Here is a 20,359-nt window from a genome sequence, read left to right as displayed (position 1 = left end):
AGAGATTCTGTCGTAGTTAGGATGTGCAGATATTTCTTATCTTTAAAAAAATTAAGAACTAATAATTATTTTAGGATAGAAAAAATACTCTTACCTTCTGGAGATTTTAGATCCAGATAAAGAATGGAAAAACACTGACTCAAACTTCCTTGATTCTGTACTTGGCGGGTTTTTGTCTTTTCTTATATTCTGATGGGTTTCAAGTAGATCTTCTTCAGGTAACACTTTTTTGGGGGGGTTTTGTTCCTTAACTGAAGAATGGCAACTACTTTCCTTCTTTCGTGTCCGTCTGACTTTCCCAATGAAGAAGTCATCACCACTGTCACTATCCTCAGACATTGAAGACTGTTTGTAAAACCTTTCTTCTGTGCTATCATCAAAATACTCCTTTTCTTCTTCCTGTAATTCTTCTCCATCACTATTATCACCAAGGGAGCTATCGGACCCTTTCCTTTTTTTAGTTTTACTTATTGTTTTCATTTTTGGGTCAGCAGGTGTCTTCCGCGGTTCAGACGGAACTACAGAATCCCTTTCAGAAGGCTTTGATGGAGAATCTGGAATGTCTACAGCATTGGGTCCATGTTCCATCTTGGTTATTTTTTCTTTTGAATTTCTTGGTTTCTTTGCCAATATTTTGGCTTCTTTCTCTTTTTGCTCACTGACAATAGTTCCTTCATGCTGTAACTTACTGGCATCATCATTTGAACACAAAGTGTCCTTGGAATGATTTTCTACTGAAGCATTCTTTGATGAGTTAATTTCAACAACATTTTGTCTTGCATCTTTAAAAGCTTTGACAGCAGCTGCAAAAGAAATAGCACATGACTTGTTTCAGCATTAAAACAGATAATAAAACATAACTGTTTCAGTACAGTATTTCTTCAACTATTTGGATATACTTAAGAGGAGAACTGCAATTACATTAAATATATATGATAGATCTGAACCCACAGAAGAACTCTAGTGACTTTAAAAACCAAACTGAGAAGAAATGCTCAGAGGTATTCAATTTAAAACTCTAAAATTAACCATCCTTTCAGGCCTTGGAGTTATGAAAAATAGTGGAAACTTCACTGAATACAAATAAGAAAAATAAAATGGCCACTTCAATTTCTTTAGCAAAATTGTGTTGATATGATTGTGGCACATTATAAATTGTGCTTTCAAACATAAAAATAAATATCTTCTAATCTGTGACAACATTTAATTCTTTCAACGCATTTTATAATAATGAAAATTATGTGAGTACGTGGCCACATCAAAAGTAATATTATGAATTACATTAATATTTAGCAAACCAATTGTATTCAAATTTACCATGAATATATGTTATATATATAAATACATACATATTTATATATTAGAATTTAGGAAAAAATACAGATTTAATTTTTCATTAGACATCAGATAACTTCCATATTATCAGGCACCTTACCACATTTAAAAATATTTGAAGGAGATATTTATAAAAGGTCCTCAAAATGAAAAAAAAAAAACCCATAGAATAAATAAATCAATAGCCATTTATTCAGAATCATATACCCAAGTGCATTTAGGTACATGGCTTAAAAGTCATTTAATTCATACCTTTTAGCACATCTATTTTTTTCGTCAGAAGAGGATGCACTGCTAGTCTAGCAATTGCTCTTTCAGTTGCAGTAGAATCAGGCTGCAAATTGAAATAATAAACATGGGAATAAAAGCCAGATAGTACTATTAAGAAGTGAATAAAAGAAAATCTATCGTAATTTTTTTTAAAACGAAGAGCTAGGTAACAGGAATTTGTCAGTATTCTCATTAGATAAATCACTTGTATAATCCATGATGAAGAAAAAATAAAGCTCATGGTGACAAAAATAATACTGCCCTGAACAATTAAATCATCTAATCAGGAACACCTTGGTGGCTCAGCTGGTTAAGCAGCAGACTCTTGCTTTTGGCTCAGGTCATGATCTCATGGTCTGTGAGATCGAGCCCAGGGTTAGGCTCTGTGCTGTCAGTGCAGAGCCTGTTTGGGATTCTCTCTCTCTCTGCCCCTCCTCCACTCATACTCTCTTTCTCAAAACAAATAAACTTAAAAAAATTATCATGTCATCCATTAACAAATATTCTTTGTGGTCTTAGTATATTTCCAGAACTGTGGTAGGCATCCTGTGTGATTGGGGGGGGGGGGGGGGGAGCTCCTGCTTTCAAAGAGCTTAAAAATCTAGTTAAAAATAGACTAAATCAATATGAAAGAACCAAATAACATATTAGTACTAAGCTGGGTGATTCAAAATATTGTAATGTTTGAAATTCCAGTTAACAGAGATATAGAAATTATCTGATGTTAAATATCTGTATTTTGAATGTCTGAATATCTCTACTGTACTCTCAGAATGTTCTACCAGTGCTTGGCTGATAGCCAACACTTCATAAACTTGATGATGCCTGAATGGAAGCTGATTATATATAATAGTTAATATATTTATGAATTTAGAAAAACCAATGATTTGGGATAATTTCTTTGAATATCATCTGTAGGCTGACAACTTCCAAATTTCTAACTGCTACTCTAACTTGAGATTGAGGCTCCTGTATGAACCTCCTGCTTGACATATTAAAAGAGAATTCTTTGATATCCTTCCCAAAGCTACTTCTTCAGTCTTTCCTATCTTACTGTATGTAATTTCAATTTTGCTGGTTGTTCAGAACTAAAACTTTAAGAATTCTTCTATCACATTTCTCCTTCCTTCACGGCTCACAATTATTCCTTTAGCAAATCCTATAGTTCCAAATGCAAAATAGATTCAGGGCCAGTCACTTCTCACCACTTCTGCTGTTAAGACTTTTGACCAATTCACTGACACCTCTCACCTGCAGCACCAACGAAATATCCTCAAACCTGGTCACTTGCTCCCCTACACCTGATTTTCCATATAGCATCACAGTGAGTTTTTAAAAGGTAACCAGATGATGGTATGTCCTTATCTCTTCTTCTTCAAGCTTTACTGCCTTCTGATGCTTAGGCTATTCCATTATAAGCTCTTCTCTACCTGGAATGGTATACTCCCAAATATATACATGGCTGATCATCTCGTATTATTCATATATCTGCTCAAATGTTATCTGAACTAACACAACACTTGCCATAATTCTTTATTTACTTCACATCACTTAGCACTGCATGTCAGTGAAGGTATTTTCCAATCTGTGAGGCAGGGGCTTTGTTTTCCTCATTGCTACAGACATAGTGCTTGGATCGGTAACTGGTAACAGGCTGGATTCGATAAACATCTCATAAAACAAGTGAATACATTTCACTAGGGTGTCACGTAGAGCTGTCAGCCTCAAATGTCTTTATTTTAAATTTACTCTTCATTGTTAATGGACCAATATAAAGCTTTTTTTTCCCTTAGTAATACAAACTTATGAGCACATTAGTATGTGCAAGATGATGGCAGTTTGAAGTCAACTGTGTTTGAAGGACTTAAACAGGCAATGTACAAGAATCAGTTGCTTTTCTATGAAATAGCTAAAAGGAAAATAAAGAAAACAATCCTATTTACAGTATCATAAAAAATGATAAAATACTTAGGAATAAATACAACAAAGGAAGTGAAAGATCTTTACACTTAAAACTTGGTAAGACTTTAATAACACGAATCAAAGAGGTTGCAAATAATTGTAAAGGTATCTGTAATTATAGATTGGAAAAATTAGTATTGTTAAAATATCCGTAGTTCCAAAACTACCTATAAATTCAATGCAATCCCTATAAAAATGCCAATGGCATTTTTCATAGAAATAAAAAAAAATCCTACAATTTGTATGAAACCACAAAAGACCCCGAATAGCCAGAGCAATCTTGAGAAAGAAGAACAAAGCTGGAGGCATTATGCTTCCTAATCTCAGACTATAGTACCAACTTTTAGTAATAAAATAGTATGGTATTAAAATAAAAATAGACCCATAGACTAATGGAATAGAAAGGAGAACCCAGAAATAAACATTTGCATGTACAGTAAACTGCTATTTGATGAGGGAGTCAAGAATACATGATAGGAGAAAAGACAGTCTTTTAAATAAACAGTATTAGAAAAACTGGATATTCATATGCCAAAGAATGAAACGAGACCCATATCTTACCACTCACAAAAATTAACTTAAACTGGACTAAGAAGAATGAAATGTGAGAAGTGAAACTGTAAAACTCCTAGAAGAACACGTAGGGAAAAAAATTCCATGACACTGGTTGTGGCAATAACTTTTTTTGGATGTGATACCAACGGCACAAGCACCAAAAGCAAAAATAAACTAGTGGGGTAAGATCAAACTACAAACTGGCTGCGAAACATAAAAAACAGTCAACCAAGTGTAAAGGCAATCTACAGAATGGGAGAAAATATTTGCAAACCATATCTCAGATGAGGAGCTAAAATCCAAAATATGGAAGGAACTTATACAACTCAACAGCAAATAAATAAAACCAAATAAAAATAAAATCTGATTTAAAAATGGGCAGAGGACTTGAACAGATACTTTTCCAAGTAAGAAATGGCCAACAGGTACATGAGAGGAAGCTCAACATTACTAATCTCTGGGGAAATGCAAATCACCCAAAACCCCGATGAGAGATCATCTCATACCTGTCAGAATGGCTAGTATCAAAAACAAAAGAGCTAACAAGTGTTGGTGAGCATGAGGAGAAAAGGGAACCCTGGCACACTGCTGGTGAGAATAAAACTAGTACAGACACTAGGGAAAACAGAGGAGGCTCCTAAACAAATTAAAAATAGAAGCAAATGAAGTCAGTTATCTCAGAGAGATGCTGTGTTCAATGAAGTATTATTCATGATAGACAAGACATGGGAACAACCAGGAGTCCACTGATAAATGGAGTGAATAAAGAAAATGTGGTGTCTATATACATATATATGTAAGTATATACATATATATATACACATATATATACACAACTGAATATTATTTAGCCATGAGAAAGAAGAAAGTTCTTCCATTTGCAACAATGTGGATGAACCTGGTTGGCATTACAATGAGTGAAATAAATCAGACAGAGAAAGACAAATACTGCATAGTAGGACTTATAGGTGGAATTTAAAAATACCCAAACTCACAGAGACAAGACCAGATTGTTGGTTGCCAGAGACTGGTGTTAGTGGTGCAGGAAAAGTGGTGGAGGGGGAGACTTCGGTCAAAGGGTACAAACCTCCAGTTAAAAGATGAACATCTAGAGATCCAATACTCACCAGGTGATTATACATAACTATACTTTATTATATACTTGCAAGTTTCTGAAAGAGTAAATCTTAAATGTTTTCACCACACAAAAAAATTTAATTATATAAGGTAATAGATGTGTTAATTAATTAACCTTATTATGGTGATCTTTCACAATATATATGTGTATCAAACCATCAATTGTAGAACTTAAACTTACACAATGTTTGCTATATGTCAATTATATCTCAATAAAACTAGAAACAAAAAATAAAAAAAAAATTTACCAAAGTATTTAAAGTTACTATATCAGCATCTGTAGACAAAAAGAAAAGAAATAGTTCCTCAAATTCTCATTCATTTAGCTGTAAATCTATTTAACAATAACACTGTCTTGTAGTTAATGTGACAAACCTACTTTGTGCACTATGATATCTGCAAATATACATTTCAACATGTCCTTATTACTTCTAATTTTTATAAACTGGAAATTTTGATAAGGTCAGCTACTTAACACCACCACCAAATATCTTAGAGAACAAAGTACTCCTGTTCTACTGAAATCTGAAAAAATGTCAAAGCTATTTAAGAATACTTAAACATCAAGAGATAATACAGTGTAGAAATTTCATGAAAATCTTGGTGAGTATGTGAAGGTGCACAAAACATTTCATTTTTCTGGCAAAATGAAATTGAACACTGAGAGGATCAGCCCTGTCATTTTTAGATCTGACACAAAAAGGACTTTGGAAGGGGTTGAAAATGCATTACCAGAATGTTTGATCTGGAAGAGTTTATTAGAGAAATGAAAAAACACAACAAACAAACACAAACAAAACAAAACAAAAAAAAAGCAGAGCCAGAGATAGTGCCCTGTCTAAAGCCATGCAACTAATGGCAAATCAACAGTAGCCAGAATGCAGAAACTCCTAGAAATTTAAGCTTCTTCCCTTTGCTGACCAGCAATCTTTGTAAAAAGAATGCATTGTACAGATCTCCTTAAGGTACATCTAGTCCTTCAAACTTCCTTACATTTAGTTGCCAGTTGTTTTTAATTAATTTAGATCTGTTCTTGATGGTCTGTTACTAATTTGCAAATCTGAGTAGCTTATGATTTGGGGAGTAGAATTCTAACTGGGAAAAAGGGCAAACCGAAAAACTGTTAATGGCATATACATACTTACATGCTTTATCAATACTAAGGATTTCAGTTAGACCAATAAAAAATGTGACACATGTATTTCTTAAAATATTTGATTTTAAAAAAGTCTTAGTTAAAAATATCACCTTTTATAAGCGAAAACAACCATTTAAATAAACTTTATTTCTAAGGAAACAATGCCAAATTTAACATTTTAAACTTCTTTTGAAGTTTATTCTTAATACAGCAATTTGAATTCATTCAATGTTTTTGAATTCAAATTTTAACAAGAGGTAAAGGGAATACAGACCAATGATTTTACCCAATAATTAGACTAAACAGTCCTGACTTGATTTCAAGATTACCCAGCAAGTTGGGAAGAAGCTAAACTCACAGTCCAGTTTCTGAACTCAGTCTAGTATTCTCTATCAGTTTTCTTCTAAAGTATGTGAGATCACTTTTCTCTCATTCTGTGACTCCCCTTCAAGCCCCCTCCAAGCTTTCTGGAAAGGAATCAAACATAATTATGAACAAAGAGGCTTGTGAACTGAGTGGGTGCAGGTTCGTGGCGCTGGCAGTGCCCTGGGTCTCCGCTGCAAGCCGCCAGGTCTCCATTCTGCTGAGGACACTGGGGGAGGTGTAAGAGCTCACAAGAACAAGCAGGGCAGAAGCTGCCATGAGACCCTTCAAATCCTTTACCCCTCCTTATTTTGTTACTGGTCACCTTTCTGCCTCACTTACGTTTTCCCTCTTTATATTTACTGATACTTACATTTATATAAACATGCCTCAATATGTGAAAGCACGGACTTACACATTAAGGACACAAACATCCTCTTCCGAGGCTCACAATCTTGCCCTAATTTCAAAGGTTAAGACAATAATGTACAAAATAAGTGAATGTGATAAACCTCCTTGGAGAGATGAAAAATGTTATGGTGGTTTATAGAAGAAATTCAGTCATATACCTTAAATTTAAATGAACTCATTTATTGTGAAGCTTAAAATGCTACGTATTCTCTATGAACAGTTTTTACACCTGCATGAAAAAAGCCTTCACAATATTAGAGGATGTGTGAAGGAACCACAGCTTTCCTTATTTAACACTGACACAACATTTGCCATGGAAAATTCTCAGGAAACTGTGGTTTTCACACACCTCCAGATTCTTCCATTTCAAATAAATTACATAAAAAAAGGGAAAACACCTCATCTTTTTATGGAAAAATTTTATTTTGGCATCTGGGTATTTATTATGAACACAAGCATTTGGTGTTCAATTCTGAAAGGAATTTTGAGAATGTACATGTGAATATAAACAACAGTCTAAAAATGAAAAAGCTCTCTTACATGCACTATTCATTCCTGTGAAATGCTGCCTAGAACAAACGGACTCTTAATGCAGTGGTAGAAGTAGAATGCTGGTATGTTTCTGACATTAATTAGACTTAATTTCAATTCTAGGTTTTACCTAAAGATATATGAATGTTTGTATTTATTAAAAATATCTAGGGAGGTAATATGAACCAGTCCTTTCAGCTGATTCAGAAGAACTGTGGCAACCTAAGGCTCTGAGTCCACACTTAAGGCAACGGGAGACCTTTCTAGATTTGTTCAGGTTGTATAAAACCTAGGACACCATGTTTCCAAGATGTAGTCTGACCGACAGGGGACCCATTCCAGCATTTTCTCTTAAACTTTTGTTTTATGGGCAGGACCAGGGTTTAGACCTTGGACCTGCCATCTGCTAATGACTGACTATAGGGGTATTTTTGACCCTTCTGGGCCCCTGTGTCTCATTTGTTAAATGGAATTATTATCATCTTCCCAGAGAAAGCTAATATATAAAAAGCATCTAATGAGTCAGGCAACTAGTAGATGTTAACAGATATTAATTTGCTTCCCCTTATCCTGTGGTTGTTTACTATAACTATCTTTTACTCCCCAGAAGATGACATATTCCTCTAGAAAATACTCTGTGTCTCCTATTCCCTTCCTATATTCCACACTGCCCGGCTGATGGCTTTGCAAGCAACAGATGTTTTTAATTGAGAAGCTCCTGAAATTCTGGCACCAGCTGTCTGGAAATGTCAGAATTATCATCCTTCAACTCTCTAGCTTTAAAATTTCATCATATACATATTAACTGCCTACTTAACCTTTCCACCCCTTTTCTGCATTTCACTATTACGACTACACACACACACACACACAAACCCATGTGTGTGCACATATACACACCTGAATGCTTTCCACATGAGATCACTGTTGTAAGATCAATTGAGATAAGACTGTATATGGAAGAACTGTGCAAGTTGTAAGATATTACACACATTAGTTTGCTCTGCTCTGCTCATCAGACAGCCTCAAATGTGCAGAGCTCTAGGTAACAGACTTCATTTCTGTGAGGTTATCTTCCACTGAGCAGCTTTTCTTTTTTTTTTTTTTTTTTTTTTTAATGTTTATTTATTTTTGAGACTGAGAGAGACAGAGCATGAACAGGGGAGGAGCAGAGAGAGAGGGAGACACAGAATCTGAAACAGGCTCCAGGCTCTGAGCTGTCAGCACAGAGCCCGATGCGGGGCTCGAACTCAAAGACCGTGAGATCATGACCTGAGCCGAAGTCAGATGCTTAACCGACCAAGCCACCCAGGCGCCCCATGAGTAGCTTTTCTATGACACACTGAAGAACAATCAGTCCTCCCTCCACAACACTGCTATCTGCCTCATTTTATAGAAAATTAGCAAATTTTCATACACAAGAACCAAATCCAGTGGAAGAACATCACAAATGAAATAAAATACTAACAGAACAGGTGAAATCAAATAGCTTGGGAGGAATCTGAAATGGTTTCTAAAGCAGGGCAGTCTCCCTTGGCTTTAAATCCCTGCAGGATTCCGTCAAGAACTTTGATGAAATAAAACAATTTTTCCTCCCTTCCTCTCTACCTTCCCATCCTCCCTTCCTTTGTTTGGAGGAAGGTACTAACAGGGCAAAAATATAATCAGGTTTCACTTGACACTTCACAGTGAGATCCTAAACTTTTTACCTGAACTGCTATTAAAAATCTCATGACTACAAATATGGTCCTATGCAAATGATTTTACTTATACAAAGTAACAATGATAAGCTAACATAGACATTTGTTTCCTCATTTTTTGGACAAAAGATATTTCACACAATGGAAAAGCTGAACAAAGGGTTGTACGTAGAAGATACTCTAAAAAACTGATGTGCTTTAAAAAAAATATTTATTTTTTGAGAAAACGCGCACATGTGTGAGCAGGGGTAGGCAGAGAGAGAGAGAGAGAGAGAGAGAGAGAGAGAGAGAGAATCTCAAGCAGGCACCGTGCTGTCAGTGCAGAGCCCGATATGGGGCTTGATCCAGCAAACCATGAGATCATGACCTAGCAGAAATAAAAAATCGGACGCTTAACTGACTGAGCCACCCAGGCACTCCTAAAAAATGTACATGACACGTGTACTAATATTAACCTTCCAAAGTGAAAACAATCAGGCTAGGAAGATTTAAAAAAAAAAAAAAATACAAACATTGGATTTTTTTATCGTGGGTATTTTCAAATACTGCCAAGTTTTACTGTTAAGAGTTTAAATGGAAACGTTATTATTAGGATACTACATTGCTTTTTAGTCTCACCGTAAGTGAAACATTAATGAAATACTTCTAGAATTCAAATTTAGCATCCAGAAAGTTCGAAAAATTTATTTCAGTAAAATCTTAAAAGATTATTTTTTTAAACTCTCAAAACAAAAATACATTCTATGATATTTTTACAGTTATCACTATTCTATTTAACATGTATGTCACCATTATGCCTGAGATACAGACCAAACTACAGTTTAAAACCATAATAGGGTCATATTTTTTCCTTCTCTTCATGAATAAAATCCTATGAAAAATTACTGTAAAATTATGCTGCTACAAAATAGGCTGTTGTAAAACCACATTCAAGACTTAAGTGTTTTTTTTTTTTTTGGTTAATGTTGGACAATGACAACAACAACAAACTCTCCCTCCCTTCAAACAAACAAAACTCTTTTATGTTCTTACCATCTTAAAATGCTTTAAAATTCAGGGGTGCCTGGGTGGCTCAGTCCAGCTCTTGATTTTGGCTTAGGTCATGATCTCATGGTCATGGGATCAAGCTCTGTGTAGTGCTCTGTGCTGAGCATGGAGCCTGCTTGGGATTCCCTCTCCCTCTCTCTCTGTCTCTCTCTCTATCCCTACCCCATCTGTGTGTGCACTCTCTCTCTCTCAAAATAAATAAACATTTTTTAAAAAAATGCTTTAAAATTTGACATGTCTCATACCAATTGTAGAGAAGTCAGTGGGCAAATTGACATTCATAGTTGGAGATTCCAACACGTGTCTCTTGGCACTCAATAAAACAAGTAGGCAGAAAATCAGTAAAGAAAGAAATCACCTGAACAACACCAACAACTAAAGTGACCTACCTGACATTTTAGGACACTGATCCCAAGAGAAAACATATCGTTTTCAAGTGCACAGGAAATATTCACCAAGGTAAGGCACGTTCTCAACCATAACACAAATAAAAATCAGAGAAAATGTGCTCATGGATCATAAAGGGAACAGTAATGAAAAGATACCTAGAAGATCCCCTAATTGCTCAGAAACTAAACAATACACTTAGAATTAAACCACAGGTCAAAGATTAAGTTTCAAAGGAAAATTAAGTTCTTTGAAAAATTGAGTTCTTTGAACTCAAAGAAGACGAGAATACAACATACCAAATTTAAGGGTGCAGGTAAAAGAGTGCTTAGAGGTAACTTTATAGCACAACGTGCTTCTGTTACAGAAGAGGAAAGGTCTAAAATCAGGGCCTGAAGTTTCCACATTAAGAAACTAGAAAAAGAGCAAAATGAACACAAATGCATGAAACAAGAAGCAATACGGGTTAGAACAAATGCCAATGAAAGTGAAAATAGAAAAACACAAAAACATCAATTAATCCAAAATCTGTTTTCAGGTTGGAACTCTTATATGTAGACACTACAGAGTGAGTGGAAATGAAAAAGGGGAAACAGGAAGGGAAAGAGAAAGCGGGGGGGGGGGGGGGGGGGGGAATAGTACGGAGCAGAACTGGTTTGCAGTCCTAACTGTGCCACATAACAGTAGTCTCCTTGACTCAGCTCACTCCATGCTTTCTGATCTTCCGTTTCCTCATTTGTAAAAACAGGGGTAAAAATAATCTTTCACAGAGCAGTAAATATGTTGATTAAATAAATTAGTAACAAAAATTACTTGGAAAAAAATAAAAATACTCTTTGTACTCATTAGTAAGAATAAGAGACTAATTGTCTCACATAAATGCCACATTTTAAGTTCAACATACCTTTGAGGACTTTGAAGGCGTGATGTTACAAGCAAAGTAGTATTCATAAATTACCATAAAATATTTTTTTAGTGGCAATATTGGAGCTCAAGTGGGGAAAAATCATCATACATTAATAGTAACTGGCTGGTTGGTAAGTTTTCTCTTCAAGGAAAAGGGTGACAAGAAAAAGAAAGTCAACCAATTATAGATATACCTTTTTGCAGATTTTTTCGAAGTTGATATCATCACCGAGAGCAGATTTAGTTACTATATCAGGTTTCAATTCCTATAAAAAAAATAAAGTAATTTTAGTTATGAATCTAATTTTAAAGCATCATTCATTACTAATTATTATGAGGTACATTCCTTCCCATGTTTTGCTTTTAAGAAATTTGATATTAAATAAGTTCTTAGTTTTTAGACAAGAATAACTCCTATCATAGTAATAAATTATCATACTCTGAAAAACCACAGAAAAAGGAATTTAAGAGCTAATCCTCCTAAGATAATTACACTCAGATTCCAAGGAAGCCAGAAAATTCAATGTGCCAAGAAATCTCTAGCATAATAAAAACTCTTTAACTGAAATAAGATTAAAATAATTCAAAATGTTAATTTAAGATTTCAAGATTCAGGGCGCCTGGGTGGCTCAGTCGGTTAAGCGTCTGACTTCAGCTCAGGTCATGATCTCACGGTCCATGAGTTCGAGCCCCGCGTCAGGCTCTGGGCTGATGGCTCAGCCCGGAGCCTGCTTCCGATTCTGTGTCTCCCTCTCTCTCTGCCCCTACCCTATTCATGCTCTGTCTCTCTCTGTCTCAAAAATAAATAAACGTTAAAAAAGAAAAATTAAAAAAAAAAAAAAGATTTCAAGATTCAAAGAAATTACTTATTTCAATGACATTTCAGGACATAGGCAATTATATCATTTTATATCAAAATGTAAATCTTTATAGAGAAATACTTAATTTTAATTATTTATTAAAAAATCTAACCAACACAATACTTTTATATTATGCAAAGAGTTTATTTTAGAAAATTGAAAAACAGAAAAGCAGAGAAAAAATAAGTAAAATTACTAGCACTGTTTATTTACATGGTTACAATTCTATTACACACTCTACTACATGCTTCTTTAAGAGAATTTAAGTTTGATATACATTTCACTAAGTAACAAAGGGTGACTTTAGACCATACAAAAATGAAGTTTCTCTTAACAGCTATCAAGTTATTCTATTGTGCAGGAAAAAATACAGTGAACATTTGCATATTTTTTTTTCATAATATTGTTGAGAAGACAGCTAAATAAAAAATCAGCTAGTTGGTTTTAAAACAACATTGACTGACAGTGAGGTAGACGTGTGTGATATGGTAAAAACTGTGTAGGTACTATTACACGAAAATGATTTAATTTATATTTTAAATAAAAATAGAACCATAGCATTTTGTGAGCTAGCTTTATCATCTAATGACAGGGCAAATGTTTATCCTTTTTTTTTTTCCCATTCTCTTACATCACTGTCCTTATTTGTTTAACCAAACTTTTATTATTGGACATATTTTCTGATTTTTATCTTTTAATAAATAGGAGCAGAATGATATCCTTGTACGTACTGACTTGTGTATCTCCTGAAAAATGTCCACATATTCTATATTAAAGAGCTGTGTAAAACTATGTTTTTGGAAAGAGGAAAATGGAAAAAAAATTAAATATTGATAATTATGATCCAATGTCATAAAGATTAGAAAGCACGGTTTCTGAGAATATTCATTCTTATTGTATATACACTAATATGACTGTACACTAATATAAATATTTAAAAAATCTATATAAACAGCATAAAAAGACTCTTACTTTTAAGTGTGTGTGTGTGTGTGTGTGTGTGTGTGTGTGTGTATGTATACATAATACGCCTTCAGGAACTGATGAATTAATATGAAAGATTAGCTTCCCCGAGGTAGTTTAACGTCAGTAAAATTATTTACAGTACAGCTAAAAAAAAAAATCCAAATCTTAAGACTTGCCCTGCTTTTGTCAATGGCTGGCTCTAAGTACTTTTTTCTACTCTGTAAGTGAAAAAGTCATTCTAAAGAGTGAATCAGTTAAATTTTATTGCAAATATGAACATAATGCTTCCAGAAGGGAATGATGTTGCCTAAATCTCAAACCATCCACATACTCCTTCCTAAAGAATAAATTCAACAAGGACTACAAGAACCATGCCTTCTTCATTATTAGGAGATACAGGATAACGGAAACTTCAAAACATCAAGTTGAGAAACTTAACACCAAATTCAACAGAGCACTCACTGCATCACAATCTTGTGCACACAAAAAGCCAGGGAATACAAGATTAAGAAGACACTGGGAGAAAAAAAAACGTGAGTGAAGGACATACACGAATGACAGACAAAAAGCACCACTAGAAAACAAAAACTACAGAGAGTCAAAATGGATACAAGACTGAGACTTGGTAATTTATAGCAGTGGCTACAAGGGAGGACTTGAAATCAAGTGGTTCTGAAGGCAGGGGCCTCAAGAAGCAGGCACAGAATCAGATAAATAGGGGCTTTGTTCCTCCTTTCAGATATAATGATGAAGGTAAAGGAGGAAAGAGAGAGAAATTAAGGGCCCTTTGGAGACAAAAGAAAAGACAGGTAAACTAATTCCTCCTTATCAACATTCATTAAAAAAATGATATATGGTGGATCCAGATGGCTAGGATTTCAAAAAAAATTAAATTCATATAAAATTAAGGAAAGAAGAAAACAGAAAATGTAAATAAAAACACTTTATTTCATAGATTCTCTCCTAAAATTATGAAACAAACAAAAACTGTAAACACCCTCCAAACTGTATTAGGGAGTCTCAAACAAACATTTGGATTTATACAAAAAATATGCAAAATTAGAAATTAAGACACTAAGAACAGAAACAGGCAGAACAAAGAAATACATGAACAGCTGATAAAGTTTAGGAAATAAAAAGAAAAGAAAAATAAAACATCTCAGAGATGGAGAACAGATTCAAAGAAAAATTCAATAAAGCATCTTGAAGAAAATCAACTGGGGCAGTTAGGTGGTGCAGCTGGTTGAGCGTCATCCAACCCTTGATTTCAGCTCAGGTCATAATCTCACAGTTTCAATGAGTTCGGGCCTCATGCTGGCTGTGAGCTGATAGCATAGTGCCTGCTTCCCCCTCCCTCTGCGCTTTCCCTGCTTGCATGCTCTCTCTGTCCAAATAAATAAATAAACTTAAAAACAAAAACCAAAACCTGGGAGGCTCAGTTGGTTGAGTGCCCGACTTCAACTCAAGTCATGATCTCACAGTTCGTAAGTTCAAGGCCTTCATCGGGCTTTCTGCTGTCTGTGCACAGCTCTCTTCGGAGCCTCTGCCCTTTCTCTCTGTGCCCCACTCCTTCTCATGCTCTGTCTCAAAAATAAATAAACATTAAAAAAAGAAAAATAATTTTTGAAGAAAGTCAAGAAAACTACCAAGAAAATGAAAATGAGATAAAGAAAACAGCAAAGGAGGATCCCACATATCTATAATTGATATCTCTGAAGATGAAAAACAAAACAATGAAAGAAACCAATACTTAAAACTGTGATTCTAAAAATCTGGGAAAACAAACAATAGAAAACTTAAAAAACAGAAAAGCTAAAATGAGTTGCAATGATCAATAATGCAACCTATCTTTGTAAAGCCATTAGACATTAAAAACAAAGAAAAAAATCTTCAGAGACTGGAGGCAAAAATAACAATTTAGTTTAAGAGTAAGAAAATAAAGGTTGTTATCAAGAATAATATTCAAAGTGAGTTCAGAGAAGCATTTTCAAGGTAAGCAGGTTCAAGCCAAGGATTTTATACCTAGTCAAGCTGCTCTACAAGTATCAAGTCTACAGGAAAAAGTTTTGAACCTGCAAAAATTCAGAGAATGTTGCACACATCTGCCTCTCCAGAGGAATCTTCAAGAGGAAAAGCTTTGGCCAACAAGAGATAACTTTGGTAGAAGGACTGATGATGAGTATCTATTTGCCGAGCTATAATGAAAACAAATATGGGGGCACAGGATAAAGAATTGAAGGTAAACTTGACATAATCTAAGTAAGATGAAAATGCAGTTGAAAAAATAGGAGAGAAAGGAAGAGTAGAATAAGATCACTCATTGACTACTGTTTAGGTAATATGCAGGAGTCAAAGGACAGGGTTTAAAATGGACTGAAAAGTAAAATATTACATAAGAAAATGGGAAAGTAAGGGCACTATATAAAATATGTAAATACAAAGATAAATAAACCATGGAACAAAAATATGTATCTTTCTAAATACCACAAAATTCTTAAACATTGCAAAAAGAGACATCTAGACAAATACAACATAGAATACCCAATAATTAGAATGTAAAATATTATATGACAGAGTTGAGAACACAAGGAGTATATTTTAATGTGAATTAGTTTAATGTACCTACTAGAAGGAAAAGATGTCCAGACTAGATCAAAAAGCAAAACCTAAGTCTACGCCATATATATGAGACACACAAAAATGTTATTCAAAAACGCTAAAAATAAAGGAATTTGCAAAGATACATGAGGCAAATAGAAACAATTAGAAAACAAGAGTTGAGATCATGTATCAGATAAAAAATAATTTAGATAAAGACAAAAAATGGGGCGCCTGGGTGGCTCAGTCGGTTAAGTGCCTAACTTTGGCTCAGGTCATGATCTCGCGGTCCGTGAGTTCGAGCCCCGCGTCGGGCTCTGTGCTGACAGCTCAGAGCCTGGAGCCTGTTTCAGATTCTGTGTCTTCTTCTCTCTCTGACCCTCATCCGTTCATGCTCTGTCTCTCTCTGTCTCAAAAATAAATAAACATTAAAAAAAAAAAAAAAGAAAAAATGAAACAAGACAAACAGAAAACTACAGGATATGGAGAAATAGAAATACGTTACTAACAGAAGACTTTCACACAACACTCTCCATTCAACAGATCTCAAAATAAGAGGAAAAAGGCATTAGAAAGTCTTAACCTAATAAGGTATATCTATCTGTCTTATGGATTTGTTACGAACATTATGCTCTTATAATACAAATTATACCTTCTCAAGCATACATGGAACATTAAACAATTGATCAAATATTAAGTCAAAGTAAAGTAAGTATTATCAAGCAAAATATGAATACTCCCTGATCACAATGAAGAAGTAGGAATTAAAGAAAATCAACCTATAAACAAAAAAGCTCTCCTACCAGGAATTTTTTAAAAAACAACAAAATCCTCAAACAACTCTTCAGAAAGGGAAAATATAAACAGAAATTTCAGGGTTTCTGAAAATTAATAAGGAAACACTATATTTTGGAATTTATAGGAAGTAGTTTTTATTCTTTTTTTTTTTTTTTAATGAAATGAGGATTCCTGAATCTTTTAAAAATGTATTTAGTTTTGAGAGAGGGCATGAGTGAAAGAGTAATAAGCAAGGGGCAGAGAGAGGGAGGGAGAGAGACAGAGAATTCCATGCAGGTTCCATTCTGTCAGCGCAGAACCTGAAGTGGGGCTTGAGTTCACTCGAAGCGAGCCTTGAACTGATGAACCGTGAGACTGACCTGAGCGGAAGTCAGACGCTTAACCAACTGAGCCACACAGGCACTCCTAAAGTGGTTTTTATTGTTAAAACAACTATATAAATAAAAATAAGGTACGAAAATAAATGAACAAATGCTAAATAAACTAAAAGGAACCCAAATTATCTTTGTTCAATTCTTTATCAAAGGGAAAAGAAGACCCAATTAAATCATGTGATTTGTCCAAGGTCCTATAGTTATTTTGTGGTAAGACCAATTAATTAGTGCTTCTACTAGATCACTACTTATTTTATTGCTTCTATGATGTAATCCAAAAGATCTTCACCATATTTAAAAGCATTCATGTGAAAACTAACACAAAAGTAAACCGTATTTCATGGTTTCCAATGTCATATGACCATTTGAACATCATAAGAACCTGCTACTGTGTAAGAACCTTCTAGTTTTAAATGAAGCAGTAATGATTTCTATAAGCTGTGTTTGATGTACTTTTCAACACAAAAAAATAAATGTTTTTTAATAAATGTGAGGTGCTGAGCAATCCCAGTAGGTAATTTTGGCAACTTCTGTGGTCTTTCAGAACTACTACAGGGAAAATGTTACAAAGGTTCAAAATAAACACAATACGGGGCGCCTGGGTGGCTCAGTCGGTTAAGCGTCCGACTTCAGCTCAGGTCACGATCTCGCGGTCCATGAGTTCAAGCCCCGTGTCGCGCTCTGTGCTGACTGCTCAGAGCCTGGAGCCTGTTTCAGATTCTCTGTCTCCCTCTCTCTCTGACCCTCCCCCGTTCATGCTCTGTCTCTCTCTGTCTCAAAAATAAACGTTAAAAAAAAAAAAATTAAAAAAAAAATAAACACAATACACTTAAAAGAGAAGTACAGACTGAAGTTGATCTGAATTTAACAATGTTGAATATATTTAAAGAAATGTTGCCACTAAAAAAGACTGGGCATTTTTTGGGCTAATTATAAACAACAGCCATTATCAAGATCTGTGAAGGGTCTGAGAATTTACCCTCCTTGAAAGTTAACAGGTTAGCCTGGCATAGTCTGATGGATGACAGCAGTAGACACAAAACTCCTGGGCCAGAAACAAAGGACAGTTTATTACTCAAACAGCAAGAACCAGAGTACCTGCTTTTTATCTTATCCATTGTTTTGCAAAATATCAAAGGCCCCAGACACATAGTAGACAATAAACTTAACAAATGCTGCAATCAAAACTAAGGGAGCTTTTTAGGAATATAACACCTTTGAAAATTGACTATTAAGTACGGAGCATATTCTCAGAATGAAGAAGGACAACTGTTTACATTTGTATCTTTGATAGTACAACCCGCAAACACAAATTAGGGTTATAATAAACCCCTAGTTTTACAACATAAGCACCTATTATTTACACATTCTGTACTAGGCTGAATGGCTTCCCAAACATGCCTTGAAGATGGAGGAAGGGGCCATGAGGGCAGGAAGGCAAGTGGCTTGTAAAAGCTGAAGACGGCAGCAAAATGATTCTTTAGGGTCTCCAGAAGGCATACAGCCCTGCTGACAACCTTGTTTTAAGACTTCTGACTTTTAGAACTCTAGGATAAAATATCCTTCTTGTTTTAAGCCATCAAATCTGTGATAATTTGTACAGCAGCACTAGGAAACTAACAAACTTTCTATCTCCTACCAATCTTCATATTACAAAGTAATTCATTACGCTGTATTATTTGGACAAGCACAATGTACCATAAATAATGCCCAGAATTAAGTATCTTAATACCAAGTTATGAAATTACCAAAGTAAATTAAGATGCAATATGGATGGCTTAACCTTTCCTTATGACAATACTCACTCTTGGAGCCAAGTTGGTTATTGCCTTAGTTTTAAATGTAACCACATGACAACATAGGGAATGCTACCTCCCAAGTTATAGTTCATACAAAACTTTTAAATCATGTTTAAATAGCAAACCTATATGGGTAGGGATGCTGTACCCAAACTAAAATTTCGGTTTAGTGCTATCGTAAGTAGGCACGGAGAATCTAATAAATCCAATGTCTTTCTAGACCATGCAAAAACACCATTAAATATTATATTATGAAGTTATCCTCCCTTCCCATATGTTTATTCACAAGAAATCAGGCACTGCCTTTTAAATAAGACTCTTCTTGATGTAGTATCACAAATGGATAGATAGCACCTCAAATGTTAGTATTCCCTTCAGCATGGTAAGAGGAAATTTAACCCATAACCTTTTTGCATCCTTCTCAGAGTGTGTTGTGGAGTTTACTTGGGAAGTTCATGTTAAACTTTCAAAACTCACAAACTGTCTCTCATTGCTCTAAATTCTAGATTTATGTACTTTCTGACTCAGAATATCTAATATACATTTATTTATTTATTTATTTATTTATTTATTTATTTATTAAAACTGTTTATTTACTTTGAGACAGAGAGAAGGAAAGACAGTGCAAGCAGGGGAGGGGCAGAGAGAGGGAGACAAAGAATTCTAAGCAGGCACCATGCTGGGAGTGCAGAGCCCAATACAGGGCTTGAACCAAGGAATCCTGAGATCATGACCTGAGAGAAATCAAGAGTCTGATGCCCAAATGACCGAGCCATTCAAGAGTCCCCTCTAATACATTTTTAAAGTGAGAAGTTTTAAACAACATTTTCATTTTTCTTGGATTGTATGAAAAACTAAATAGGTTGTAATTTGGCCATATGATTTTAGTCATATTTTAAGAATGAATTACACTTCAAATGGATTATGAAAGCCAGTTGCTATAGCAAATTCCACTAAGGTCCACTAGATCAGTGATTTTAATTGCGAAGATAGGGAATTTATTTATTTATTTATTTATTTATTTATTTATTTATTTAAAATTTGAAGTAATTGACAATTTTCAAAGAATGCTTTGGATGATGGGTAATTTTTAGGATTTTCCGCTGTGGTGTGTCTTACCTGACAATACATCTACTCTCTTTGTTATAAATGAATGGCTCCCCACAAAAGTTTGAAAAACAAGTGAAATTGCAAGGTTTGGGGATAAAACTCCAAAAAGCCT

General features: G+C 34.7%; 1 protein-coding gene across 1 annotated transcript in view; it reads right to left on the bottom strand.

Annotated features, from left to right (window-relative positions):
- The window catches only part of SRFBP1 (serum response factor binding protein 1), a 66,004-nt gene that overhangs the window by 5,475 nt on the left and 40,170 nt on the right, over positions 1-20,359 (bottom strand). The window contains exons 4-6 of the mRNA XM_042933811.1: positions 11,937-12,008; positions 1,588-1,669; positions 95-803 (exon numbers count right to left, since the gene is read on the bottom strand). Coding sequence (XP_042789745.1) covers positions 95-803; positions 1,588-1,669; positions 11,937-12,008 — 863 coding nt within the window. The remainder of the gene's footprint in view (positions 1-94; positions 804-1,587; positions 1,670-11,936; positions 12,009-20,359) is intronic.

The sequence above is a fragment of the Panthera leo genome, chromosome A1 (genome assembly GCF_018350215.1).
Source record: "Panthera leo isolate Ple1 chromosome A1, P.leo_Ple1_pat1.1, whole genome shotgun sequence".
NCBI lineage: Eukaryota > Metazoa > Chordata > Mammalia > Carnivora > Felidae > Panthera > Panthera leo.
Note: the sequence above shows the minus strand (reverse complement) of the source record. Positions and strands in the feature narration are given on the sequence as shown.